Consider the following 13,710-nt stretch of genomic DNA (forward strand, 5'->3'; position numbering starts at 1 on the left):
ATTTTTCATGCAGGAGTTTTACTTGTAATGGAGTATTTTTACATTGTTGTATGGGTACTCTTACTTCCATAAAGGTAAATTAAGTATTTCTTCCTCCACTGTTGGAAACAATAATAATTTACGTTTTGCTCTACAGCCTCTGTAAAACAAACAGACCGCAGATGTCGCTATAGACTCTCCTCGCTGCTCACAATGTAAACATCAGCTGTTTCAATCAGCCTCAGCTAGCTGAGCTGCTATGCTATCAAACAGGTTGTTTAGCCTGAATCATCCAACACGTTGCTGGTGTAGTTAAACGCAGAACCGCTGTAACAGGCAATATGACAACACACGAGAGTCCGAGTGAACCTGCGGAGATGTGACTGCAAATAGGAAAACCTGAAGATGGAAAAGGTAGTTCACGAAAGTATCATAACGGTTGTATTTTAGCTAGCTTGCTAGTAGTGCTAATGCAGCGTTAGCCCGGACGTAGCTCACTTTTAGTAACTTTAACGGTTGCAAACGGTTGAAAACAAAACGTTTAAAAGCTGTTTTAACCGCAACAACGAGCCGTTAGATATGACCGTTAAGTTTTGACGAGTTACCCCGAAAGTTAACGATTGTGTAGCCAGCTGTTAATTTATTGCTAACTTTAATCATTTGATCGTCAGCGTTACTTGAATCACACGTTGAGCTCGACACATTTTTGTGTGCGTGTGTAAAACGTGGATAAAGTGATCAGATAGTATTGAACAGATCGTGGTGACACATGTCGTAAGTTGAACTGCGGATCGATAATGTGAATGTCAAAGGTCATCCGCTGTGTCTGTTTTACTCCATTTATTTTCTGTTTAACTCTTTCATTGCATTTGAGTGTCTTTTTTATATTGTCTTGTGTTTCTTTTACATTTTGTCTTAATTTATGTTTTTTTTATATAAAGCGCTTTGAATTGCCTTGTTGTTGAAATGTACTGTACAAATAAACCTGCCTTGCTGTGCAGTCTTTTGACCGTAAACACCAGAGGAGGCAGAGAAATGAGCCTGCTGAGCCACACACAGCCTCATCATCACCTCTGATGTTACCCAATCCATATGCGACAGACCGGAGTTCAAGAGGGTAGGAAGATATTCACAGACATTATCTTTTATCTTGGTCAAATCACTCGATCACTTGACCTGATGGCCTCTGAGCCACAAGTTTCAATTATTCAGCCTCTTATTTGTGTCAATTTCTGAACTTTGTAAAGGAGTCGGTCAGGTCTGAGCCCAAAGCGGAATCCATCAAATATCAATGGAGTGCCAGCAGGAAAAGGTGGAGATGTGCCAAGAAGTCATGGCTACAGCAGCAGCCGTCGTGCTGCCAGAGACACCAGTGGTGATCTCCAACAGAGAGACAAGTCCATACGGGATCAACAAGCAAAAGTTAGTTTCATGTTTTTTTGTACCAGGCAACTAGATAAAACAAATGTGCTACATGAAACTCATTTCAGTGATTTTCATCCATCTCCACAGACATCAAAAAACAACAACGACTCTCTTGCTCAAGGCAGAACAACGGGCAAGAGCTCAATGGATGTACAGAAAAGAGGTACTTAAAAACAAATGGCAACCAAATGGAGAGTTATTTTTCTTGAATGATCCCTGAAACACAACTTTGTCGTTGAAATGAGTCAAAGTAGATATCTTTCAACTTTACAGTCTTTTTAGTGCCAAAGTCCCTCTTTTTATTACCATACTTCCACCGCAGCTCAACGGGGAAACACAAAGAGGGAATTTGATGCTAAAAAGACTGTAAATGTGGCAGATATCCACTTGGTACGACTAACTAAGCTTCAGATAAACTTTTATATGCACACACACAGACTTTTTGTGTGCATTAAAAATTTTGAACCCGTCCTTTTAATTTGATTTCCCTCACTTTTTTTACTCTGAAAGTAAATACTAGTGCTCTGACATTTACATGTAATCGATCCACAGGTTTCAGAGGCGCCAGATCTGCCACGAACTCTGCAGGGAGGACTAAACCAGCACAGACAGACTTGGTCCCATTTGAAGTGAAGATGGCAGATTTCCCAGAGTTGGCTGGTGTCTCGTTGGGTAGAGCAGGCCCTCCGCTTGTTCAGAAAGAGTGCTGGGGGCCAAATCCTCCATCTGTGAGCCCTCAGACTCAGAAATCGGTATCTCCCTGGAAGGTGAGTTTACAGAAATATCAGATGTGATATTATGTATAAATTTGCAGTGAATGCTCACTAACACAGAGTTGAACTCATGAATTTGGTGTTACCGTAACTTTCTGTGGTGTAGACTGGTAGGAGAGGATCTCCAACACAGCCTGACCCCCAACAAAGTGCCACTGATGCTAAGCCAGACTCCTCTGCTGTCCCACCAGGTTGGTTGAAAATTCAGTTTTTCACTGAAGTGAGTAAGGTAAAACAAATATTTCAAATATCGACCATCTGAATTTTTATGTGAACAGGTCAGCCTGTGGTGACTTCCTGGGCTAACGTCGCCTCTCAGCCTCCGAAGAAACCTGTCACTAAGGAGGCGACAAACAGCAGCAACCACATGCAGGTTAGTAGATATGTGTGATTTAGACTCTCTAGATAACAGCTGGACTTTTAGTTAAACTATAAACTTAAAAGAATAGTTAGAAAATCATATCTGGAAAGACTCAACATCACTGATTTTACAACTTGACTACAACTGCATATTATTTCAGTCTCAAGTCCCTTTCACATGTGCAGTCTATCCCTGAAATGTTCAGGAACATTTCCTGCATGGGGTCATGTGTGAATGGGAGCAGGGATTGATATAAGGAGAAATCTGTACCGCAAATTTCCCACCTCAAGACCCTAGTAACATTTCAGGGAAAATGCTGGTATGGCTGTGTTGTGAATGAAAGCAGTAATATTACAGGGACAAGCACATAAAGGGTTACATCTATCTGACAAAAGACGCGTTTACATGGAGCGAGCGAACCAATCACTAGACTCCGCTGATGACTTATTTGAATCCTCGACTTGTTTACGGTTGCCTCGCCAATGCGCTTGCGGGTGATTTGTCTTGCAAAGTTGTTGAATATTAAGTACATTACAAGAACATTCGCACCAGACAAAAACAGCTCCTCACCTGCCGTGTTCCTGAAAATAAGAGACGTCTTCTGCCGCATACATCCAGCCTTGCCCCATCTTCTTCTTCTTCTGCTGAGTTTTATGGCGTGTTGCATTATAGCCATCTGCTGGACTGTCCCTTGCACCGTCTGTTCCGGCATTGCCATGACACGTGTGAAAAGGCGCAAAACGGAAATGTTCCTGAATGTAGTTGCACGTGTGAATAGTGAAAATCACTAGCGGTGCCTGAAAGATTATCCCAGTAATTTACTGGGAACTATGTGTGAAAGAGGCTTTAGATACAGATGCACTGTGCTCTTATTTCCTTCATTAACCATCTCAAAGGTGAAATCTGTAAGCTTTTGTGCACGCTGTCGTCTTTTCAAGCAGTAAGAGGTACCTGAAATTATGTTCAAACTAAAGCAAGATGGGAGATTTTATATGAATCAGCCATTACAAAAATAAAATTGTAAACAAAACATACCAGAAAGCCAACTGGTGCACTAAAAAGCTCATTTGCTTGTGCTGTTGATTTACATGGATGAAAATATAAACACAGTGAGCCGATTTACACCTTACATTAATATTCAGTCTGTAACTGAATATTCCATCTCAGTAAGGACAAGCGCATGTTATTTCAAGGTGTAAATGCATTCGACATGTATTATGATTGGAATGTGACCGGATTGGCCAGACCACATCTGGAGGTGCGATCAGATCTCAGCCCTACATACAGCGTGACTGCATTCATTAAGAAGAAGATCCACCCAGCAAATTGAAAGGTCAACTAACACACCTTCTTCCTGCTATCTTAAGCAAGTCTGACAAAAGCTACAAGCAGGAGCAGTAGCTATAAATCTTCCCTTACAAATCAAATTTTTGCCATTGACCTTGACCGACATCCCCGGCGTAGGTAGAATCAAGAACGCTTATTAATACCAGAGTCTGTATGAAACACGTTGCTGTGACTTTACAGGCTGAACAGACATCAATTAGTATCGCACAGTTACCTGACAAGTCGATAAAGTATGGAGTACAGAGTTTTTGCTAACCAGTGTTTAACAACTTGATCGTATTTGGAGTCGTCCCTGTTTTTAATAAAGTTTTTATTAATTGTGACACCTCCACTGGTCTAATACCCAAATGGGGACGAGTGATTTCAGTCTTAAATTTGAGCACACGTCAAGGCAATCTATGACAACTGTTAATGGTGACCTGCCTTTTTTGTATAAAGTGTGTAAAGTGAAGGCAGTCATCAGGGCCACACCAGGGTTATAATCAGACTTGAAATCATGTAATGTGTTCCTTGCTGTACTTGTTACTTGTTAATATGTGGTGGTTTGGTCTACTAAAACTAGGCAATAGAATGTAGTTGGCAAAACTTGTAAATTATTTTCTGTCCCTATATTTTACGTCATGTCAGACAGAGGACATGGCTGCACAACAGGAAGAGGGAGCCTCAGGGAAGAAGAAACGTAAGAAAAAGAAGAAGAAAGCTAAAGGTGCTGGTGAAGATGTGGAAGCTGAGTCAGAAGAGCCAGCAGTTTATCAGGAGCCTCCAAAGTTTGAGGTAAAACCTTGTGTTTTCGGTATTTCCACTCAAGCCAAAGACTAAATCCAGTTCTAAACATGGTTTTTAGTTAAATAATTTAAGTTTATATTTACAAAAAAGGTGCTGGATGGAAAGTTTTTGTAATCTTCTTGTCTAGGATGAAGAGGAGTTCCCAGGCTTGTCTCTTGCTTCGACTGGGACTGCAAAGCTATGCAATGAGGTACACAAAAATTACTTGTTTTATTCTTCCAGATGTTTTAACATATACATTATCCTTTTTTGTTTGTTTAAGAATCTGCATAGGATGTCACTTAAATAAGTTAATGAGTAATTTGCAAAACATGTGTGTGTATATATATATATATATATATATATTTTATTTTTTTTTTTTTTAGGAAAACCAAAGAGAAGGGGTTCAGCCTCAGTTTGCTGATCAGAACAAGGAAAAGACACCAGCAGCAAAAACTCCCATAGAGACAGCTAAAAAAGGACAGGTTTGTATTTTATTTATTTAAATTCAAATGGACTGACTTTTGATATTATCTTGGAGAATACAACATACATTGAGCCTGGTAGGTCATAATTACAGTACATAACAAAACTGAGTACACCCCTGGTCCCCTGCTCCACTAAAATGTTAAGTAATTACAAATCATGTCCATTTAATACAATTTTATTTGTTTTCAGACAAAACCCAAGAAGAATTAATCCGATTTATGAAAAAATTGCATTGCATTCATAGAGCCATCTATAAATGTCATCTCCCCTACACCTTTTGCACTCATGCAGCCCCATATTAGCACACTCCCGCCTCCATGTTTCAAGGTTGGTACTATGCAGTCTCTGTAGTAGTCCTGGCCAGTTCCACGCTAAACATGTTTGACCCCATCTGATCCAAACTAATTTATTTTGTTTTCATCTGACCAAAGAATGTGCTGCCAGTATTCATCAGGATTTGCTTCATGTTCTTTGGCAAAGTTTAATCTTGCAGTTTTGTGAGCAATGGTTTTCTTCTTGGATGTTGTCCGTAGAGGTTTATTTCATTGAATGTCCCCCACACTGTCTGAACAGTCACTGAAACACCAGTTTCCACAGATAATGTTTATGTCAAGTCAGAAGCATTTGCCTGTGTGTTTCGCAATGCAAGGTTGCGTAAATACCGAATTGCTCATGCCGTCATTTTTCGAGGACGGCCTCTGCACCTTCTGTTATTAGTAGTATGGGTCTTGCTGTAAGTATAAATAAGATCAAATGCCCTACACTTCACCCTAAATATACTACAACCATTGCAAGGTGATATAATGTTGAATAATTTTAGTGATATTGCAAAGGGGTTTACTCAGTTTTGTTATATACTGTATGTACCCTTGATCATGGTCACCTGCTTTCTAGAAAGCTGAGAAGATCTCGGGAAAGAAGAGTAAGGTTCCTGTTCAGCTGGACATCGGAAACATGTTGGCTGTCCTTGAAAAGAAGCAGCAATCTCAGAAAGCCAAGCAGGACGCCAAGCAAGTCATCTCAGGTGGGTGACAGTCGGCATCTTGAACATACTGAACATTAGCCTACTCTGTATTTATAAGTACTATTTTTTTATTCAGAAGTATATTTTGGATTACTAGTTTGGATCCAGTCATGGTCCAATATTCAACTTACACATGACGTCTCCGAGGAGCAGCAGCCAGTTGTTTACAGGTGCTGATGCATTTGGGACTATTTGTAGAAATTTAACTGTCCGTAAAGCCCATGCTGGATCTCTGCCGTTTAGCAGGTGATGCTGTAGAGCTGTTTGAGGCGCTGTCCTCCAAAGGTCTAATGTTTCCAATGGCTGGCACTTAGCTTATTGTTCCAATGTTTTCTGTTTAGAAGGTGACCAGTAGCTGTGTGAGGAACTCTCTGACTTGTGTCCGCTAACGGACATGATTTCTCTCACTTCCAGTCCACCCTTGGCCAGTTTCTGGATGGTAGTGCTCCTGATGCTGTGGTTTGTGTAAATCACTGATGTGCCTGCCTCTTTAGATACATGTGTGAGCATGGAACCCAGGTAATTGACACCCATTGGCTCCAAAGAGTACCACACTTCCCCTAACTTTTCTCCTCTCTTTGGATGGAAGTAAAAAGGTTTAGTCTCTTATAGAATTTTTGAAAGGTACTTTTCAAATGATGAACGGGACACAATTCACCGGATCTTCAAACATAGCCCCTCCTTTGCTTTGATGGCCCCTTTCATGATGTTTTTTTGTGGGGGGGGGTTTGTATCCTCGTTGAAGGTGAGTGTCACATATTTGGTGCCTTAAGGTAAAACAGGTATCATTAGACAAGTTTGACCATGGTTCTTCAGAACACCTATTATTATTTTGTTATTATTACGCTATTATGCAAGACTTAACAAGTCTTTTAGCCTCTTTGATGTTGCTCTTTAATTAACCCACCTGTTGAATCTCGTTTTATTATGAAAGACTGTGGTGTAAGTTTCCTCAGACCCTCCTATCCTCTCCTCCCAAAATGTAGCTGGATGTTGAACCACACTTTGTTTACCAGGCCCCGTGGTGTGTTTGGGTTTATTGCCTCTGAGTTCCTCAATATTATCAGGTCCTCATCGGTGATCACGGGACGATAATCAGGTTTGTTATGGCCTGCTCTCCTGAGGAACTTTATGAGTCCACTAAAGACATTATTTGATGTAGTGAAGTCATTGTCTTGCATGGTACACCATGCCTGACTAAGAGGAGAGTCATTAATAAAACAGTTAATGCCAGCTCTCATCCCAACGTTGCTACTAATGAAGTAGCACTGACCCTTGTTATTTCTAATTGAACCATAAAATTTGCAGAGAATCCATCTTTTGTAAGAGTTGCAAAATCCACAGCTTGCTTAGTGTTTTTCAGATAGTTGACCAGGACATACTGGCTTCGTTCCCCGACTTCTCTAATTGATTGAGCTCTTCATTTGACAACGCCACATATCTCTCGTTTTTTGGTTTTGTGTTCTTCTCATCCTCTTCCAACCATTCATCAAAACAAAGTCCGCCATATAAATCAAAATTAACTGCAAAACCATCCATTTTGTATCAATATTGTAGGATACTGGTTTTTGCTTTTTAGCTCTGGCAGTTACAATATTGCCATGGAAATAGCGGAGTAATATTTTTAGTGATGAGGCATTTTTAATTTGAGCACAGCTAGGTGTGCTGTCATGCTGATTTGAGCACGTTCTAAATGTCTAGTTGACCAATCAGATTGCTTGGGCAGAACTACTTGTTATATAATGATCCACATTTGTTGGTGCAGGGTATCAAAGCCAGGTCTAGAATAAATGTTTTGCTCTCTCTTTCTTTATAGTTGGTGGAGGACTGCCCGTTGTCCATATGCAACCATCAGTCCAGAAGAAGCCACCATGGCAGCAGGATAAAATTGCTCACAATCCCCTGGACTCCACCAGCCCTTTGGTGAAGAAAGGCAAGCAGAGAGAGGTGCCCAAAGCCAAGAAACCCACTCCTCTCAAGAAGGTAAGTCCACTTACTCACTCTGGAACAAATATAGATGTATGACATTTGTGAGTAATATATGTCAGCAGTACAGGCTCCTCATTAGTAGTTCATTTCTGCCTGATCCTCAGGTCATTTTGAAAGAAAGGGAGGAGAGGAAACAGAGACGTTTGCTGGAGGAGAGAGGCCTGCTGCCTGAAGATGAGTCCAAACCTGCAAATGATGCCATAGAGGAAGAGCAGTGTGGCGCAAATCTCACAGGTCAGAGCCAGTGTGTGAAACAATAGAAAAAATATTGTTTAAAGTAATCAACAACAATAAATAGCTGAAGAAAACCTTTGATTTTGGCGAATATTTGATCTGTATTGTGTGCTCCTGAAACCTCAGATGAGGATGTCAGTCCTGTAGCGGGAGATGATGACCTGCCAGAATTAAATGACACAGACCAGATGGTGACAGAGGGTGATGGAGAGTCCAACAAAGACGAGCTCGTAGAGGAACAAACCACCTCAGCTGTGCCATGCTCCACCGTAGAGGAACAAACCACCTCAGCTGTGCCATGCTCCACCGTAGAGGAACAAACCACCTCAGCTGTGCCATGCTCCACCAATCGACCCAAAATCCACAGCAGAAAGTTCAGAGAGTAAGATTCTTTGGTAGCTTTGTGTCCATTGTGTGTGGATGAGAAACAGGAAAAACATTTAATATCACAGGATTGAGTCTGTTTTTGTCACTTTTTTTTTGAATTTTAAATATATATTATTGTACATGTCAGCTATTGCAGCCAGATGCTGAGCAAAGACGTGGATGAGTGTGTGACGGCTCTGCTAAAGGAGCTGGTTCGTTTCCAGGACCGCCTCTACCAGAAGGACCCCATGAAGGCCCGCATGAAGAGACGGCTTGTGATGGGCCTTCGAGAGGTCCTTAAGCACCTCAAACTCAGGAAGGTCAAGTGCGTCATCATCTCACCTAACTGTGAGCGCATCCAGTCCAAAGGTACAGAGTCCCTGTGAAAGCTTATGGTGTCACCTTTGAGTCTGTTTCAGGGATTAATTTTATAGACACTTGGAAAGCATTCTCTGGACATAAAAAGATTTAGGCTACTTAATGTGTACATAGTCTTAACATCCCTGAGAGCTTCATGTAGCAGCTGGAACTCATGATGCATAAAAAAAAACGTGATACTGATGTTAATAAAAACGTGTTGTCTTTTGCAGGAGGCCTGGATGAGGCTCTTCACACCATCATCGACACTTGTCGTGAACAGGGGGTGCCATTCGTCTTCGCTCTCTCACGGAAAGCTTTGGGTCGCTGCGTCAACAAGGCGGTGCCTGTCAGCCTGGTGGGCATCTTCAACTATGATGGTGCACAGGTCAGCTTTATGTTGAACAGTAGTACGCACTAACAGAGAATAAGACAGTTCTTTTAATAATGTTTTTCTCAGTAGAAGATAATTTTAGTATTTCAAACAGGCTGAAAACTTTATCCTTCCTCCCTGCAGGACTACTATCATAAGATGATTGAGTTGTCGTCTGAGGCCAGGAAAGCCTACGAGGTGATGGTGTCGAGCCTGGAGCAGACCAACCAATCAGATGCAGAGCAGGCAGCAAACATTGAGATAAACGAACTGAGCCTGTCTGAAGAGCCTGATCCCAACACCACACAGCAAGAGGAACCAGAATACAGTAAGTTACTGTCCTGTTCTTTCTGTCTAAAAGGTAAAACCATGTGAAATTTCTTGACTTCTACAATTAAATCCACTTAAGTCGTGAAGGGTAGATGTTGATGAATAAAAACAAACTTATAGGGAACAATTTGAAAGTGAAATACTAATCAAATATTTTCTTTATTTCTTCTTCCAGTAAAAATATGGAAGAAAATGTTGGAGAAGGAATGCAACCATACATTTTTGAACTTTGAGAAGCAGCTGAGCTCTATGCGCTTGGACAGTGAATGTTACGAAAACACTGATGAAGATGAGAACAGTTGACAGTGGCGATGCCTTTTTTTTTTCGTGCCTCAATGAACCCACTCATGCTGATCACCAGCTTAGAAGAAACTAGGATGGGCTGGATCCCACATGAGGACCAGAGCGTTACGAGGTCGCTCTGCTGAGATGGTTTTCAACCCAGGGGGCCAGGACGCAGTCGGATAATTTGTTGAATGTTAAAAAAAAAATATGAACTGTGTTGCTAATTTTTTCAATGAATCATGATTTTCTTTGAAAAGCTAAATTAAGATATTTTTGTGTGTAAGATAATCGAGCAGAGATGTGTATTTTTAAGAGCGCATGGACAGCCTATAAACTGGAAAGCTTTACCGTTGACTCAATAGGACCAAACCAGTCACTTGAAGAGATCCCGCAATATGAATTTTCAATCATGATATCTGTGAACATGCCTGGAGGACGTCTAGGAGGCACTGAATGTGCACAGAGTATCAACCGGATATTCAGGAGTTGGAGATTATTGGTTTTGATTTGACACTGTGGAAACCACTGTAGATTTCTTCAGCCTTTCTTTTAGGGTTTTTTTTTTCTCGTGAATTATGTTAAGTTTAAACGTGTTTTTCTGGCATTTGAGAAATGACAGGAAATAAAGAGAAAGAGGAGGGATGACATTCAACAGTGGAACACGAACTGGTGGATGTTGCAGGTACACGTTCAGCGTCTAATAGGGGCAAAAAATTACAACCACTAAGATTTTGAGCTTGTGAAATGATGGTTGTGTTTCATCCTTTTATAAACCTGCTGGGATGAAATTCAAGTTTGTGGTTGTAGAAATAAATTTGAGAAACTCATCACTTAATGTTCCTACAGTATGTTACGCTGAAGTTACATGTGCATGTTAACACCCTGCTTTTAGCTGTAACTTCAGCCTCACACAGTGCTGCTGAATTTCACGGTTTTCTGCTTTGAATCTATATTCAGATATTATCAAGAATACTTGTTCTTTCTTATCATGTAACCCTAACACTGATATAAGTTGTGCACACATTTTATTTACACATTCTTAGTTTTTTCCTACAAGTATATATTTACACAGGTGTACAAGGGCGATAATCAACCACATGAAATTGTTTGAGTATTGCTTCACAAGCTCAAAATCTTGCTGACTTTTGAGTGTAAATCACTAAAACACCAGCATCCCTGCAGGTTCAGTTTAGAGTTTAAAAATTAAGCTATGCCCTTTCTTTGCATATGAAATGAAATCCTTGTTTTCACAAGTTGAAACTTAAAAAAAAAAAAATCCTGATTGCACTAAATTGTAGAACCTGAGTGTTTGATTTGTGCTCAACTGCCAAAGTACTACACACTGTATGTAGTTCTAGAGAAAAAGCAGAATAATGTTTAGAAACATTACCTGTGGTTAACCTGACCTGGTTTTCTGTTCATACGAAGATGAGAAACGAGCAGTGGATTAACATAATGATAGATCTTAAAACAGATTACAGAAATATTACAAGCAAATTGACAATCACGTGTTAAATAAGCAATAAATGATGAAATGTTAAATGGGCAAAATTAGTTCACACAAATAAAAATCAGATTTCAGACAACAGATTAAGATTGAAAGGGAGATAATACTTCTAATTATGAACTAAAGCGATCATTTTAAGGAGACTTGCTAATATAAACATTTCATGTATGTGGGATGGAGGTGTACTGTCTCTGATGTGCTGAAGAATGTTATTGGAAATCAAAGTACGTGCTGATAAAAAGGATCTTTGTGAATCTTGCTGTCATTGGAAATCTTGCTGAATTACGTTTTGGTACAATTTTACAGGGTGGAGAAAGAGTAAATTGATTGTACAGTATAAAAGTATTTTTCTATGGTAGACATTTTGTCATGTTACAACACGAATAGCACAAGTGTAACTGATAATATGAATTATGGCCGCTGGTAATGTTATTCCAGGATCCGGATGTTTGGGCTTTTAAATGGAACTGAGTCATCATTAATGTTATTGGTTACAACTGTGGTTTTCTTGCTTTGATGAGTCAAATATCCTTAAATAATAAAGGTCTGTACACAGTCTTCAGGTTCATATGAATCTAAAAGCAAAATAAAGCAAAATCAGCTCTTTTTTTTCACTCTCTGTTTCTCTGTCTGTGAAATATAAAGCTACAGCCAGCAGCAGGTTAGCTTATCTTGTCACAAAGACTAGAAACTGAGGGAAAGGGGAAGGTGGTAACAGTCTTCCCACATGACTCCCCAGCAGAAAACAAGAGTACTGTGAAGTGGTTAAATATGATCTGTGGTAACTAGTGAGAAAATAGGAATTTAGAACCGCAAGAAGAAACAAAGGAAGTAAGATATGGCTTGATATTGTAAAAAATATTTTCTAAGCCAAATATTTTATGAATCCTTGAATATAAACTCTATATGTAAGATTGAGTATGGACAAATTTCCTTAGAGAAAGGAAATAAATGATACATAAATGTTCAGATGGTTCAGTTGTGGCACATTTAAGAGTTAAAACGAGGAAATTTTGGAATTGATTATCTGTCTTTTGCATAAAGAACACAAATGCAGTGTTTACTTAAAGGGAATACTATGCAGGATTTTCTTAAAAAGTAATGTATAGACTCATACATAAGTAATCCCTCTCAGTCATCACTTATGACCCACTAGAAGTGTGTGACGGTGTATTTATCCACAGAGACTCTGCCCTCTGCCTGTAGTTTCTTATTATTTTGCTGTGTTCCGGACGTTTCTGGGTGTCAACCTTTGGGCAGTGGGTGTGTAGCCCCCCATCAATAACAGCGCACAGGGTGTGAGGTCAGGAATCGTAGCGTAGCGACCAGGTTACATCGCTATCTCCGTCTCTATCCTCTGCTCCACTCTGCTCTCTGTCTCTGTGTCATGGATGTATAAGGAGCTGCAGGTCTGTGTGTCTGCTGAGCCACACACACAGAGCAGAGAGGCCACAGTGGACAAGATGAAGCTCTGCATTCACACCAAATCCAGCAATGCAGCACCTTCCTGCAGGGTTGCACAGAGGTGTGGGCCAGTTTATTTGTGCTTTAGAATGTAACCATCATGAAACAATCGGAAAATAACATTTTATTTCTCTGATTCACAGCTTTGTTCTCACCAGCGCTGCTCGCTCTCTTCATTCACTCTCTAGCTTGCTCGACCATCACTTCTCTCTCTCTTGTGCTTGCTCAGGAGGAGGGGCCAACTTTGAATGCTGTGTGTATACAAATGCCAACCGACAAATCCTGCATAGTATACCTTTAAATTTGAGTGATAATATAGAGGAAGAATAGTGGTCCAAGTATGCTTCCCTGAGGCACCCCAAACACAACAAAACACAACCAAATATAAATACAACCCCTCAGATCTGTTCAATTGTGAACGGATTCTTTAAATGATTAACATTTGTCAACAGATATGACAGTAAATAATTTAATTTTGATCTGAATAAAAGTATCTTGAGAAATATTTTCATTATATCTGAAACGTACAATTTACTTGGAACATTTTGTTTATTTGGGTTGAGGAAAAAAAATAAACATCTTCCATTTAAACAACAGTTAACACATCCAAATGATGTATGTATCCATAACCTGAGGCAAAAA

The 13,710-nt window shown here is 40.0% G+C and overlaps 1 protein-coding gene across 3 annotated transcripts; it reads left to right on the forward strand.

Annotated features, from left to right (window-relative positions):
* Nucleotides 1-35: 35 nt before the first annotated feature.
* Nucleotides 36-12,218, forward strand: LOC122965482 (selenocysteine insertion sequence-binding protein 2-like). Of its 3 annotated transcripts, none has more exons than XM_044329593.1 (18): nt 36-74; nt 981-1,096; nt 1,227-1,401; nt 1,492-1,567; nt 1,957-2,171; nt 2,284-2,368; nt 2,456-2,550; nt 4,513-4,659; nt 4,799-4,861; nt 5,037-5,135; nt 6,034-6,163; nt 7,980-8,146; nt 8,257-8,386; nt 8,513-8,768; nt 8,901-9,121; nt 9,343-9,497; nt 9,627-9,810; nt 9,988-12,218. In XM_044329593.1, the coding sequence occupies exons 1-18, from the start codon at nt 51-53 to the stop codon at nt 10,113-10,115; spliced, it is 2,466 nt and encodes an 821-aa protein (XP_044185528.1). In that variant the 5' UTR covers nt 36-50; the 3' UTR covers nt 10,116-12,218. The 3 variants fall into 3 exon arrangements, with proteins under 3 accessions (XP_044185528.1, XP_044185536.1, XP_044185545.1); XM_044329601.1 differs by lacking the exon at nt 36-74 and adding an exon at nt 151-393; XM_044329610.1 differs by lacking the exon at nt 36-74 and adding an exon at nt 461-753.
* The last annotated feature ends 1,492 nt before the right edge of the window (nt 12,219-13,710 follow it).

The sequence above is a fragment of the Thunnus albacares genome, chromosome 2 (assembly GCF_914725855.1).
Source record: "Thunnus albacares chromosome 2, fThuAlb1.1, whole genome shotgun sequence".
NCBI lineage: Eukaryota > Metazoa > Chordata > Actinopteri > Scombriformes > Scombridae > Thunnus > Thunnus albacares.

Coding starts and splice junctions, on each gene's coding strand:
- LOC122965482 (XM_044329593.1), top strand. CDS start 51: ATGGGTACTCTTACTTCCATAAAG. Junction 1,097..1,226: donor ACAGACCGGAGTTCAAGAGG/GTAGGAAGATAT, acceptor AACTTTGTAAAG/GAGTCGGTCAGGTCTGAGCC. Junction 4,660..4,798: donor AGGAGCCTCCAAAGTTTGAG/GTAAAACCTTGT, acceptor CTTCTTGTCTAG/GATGAAGAGGAGTTCCCAGG.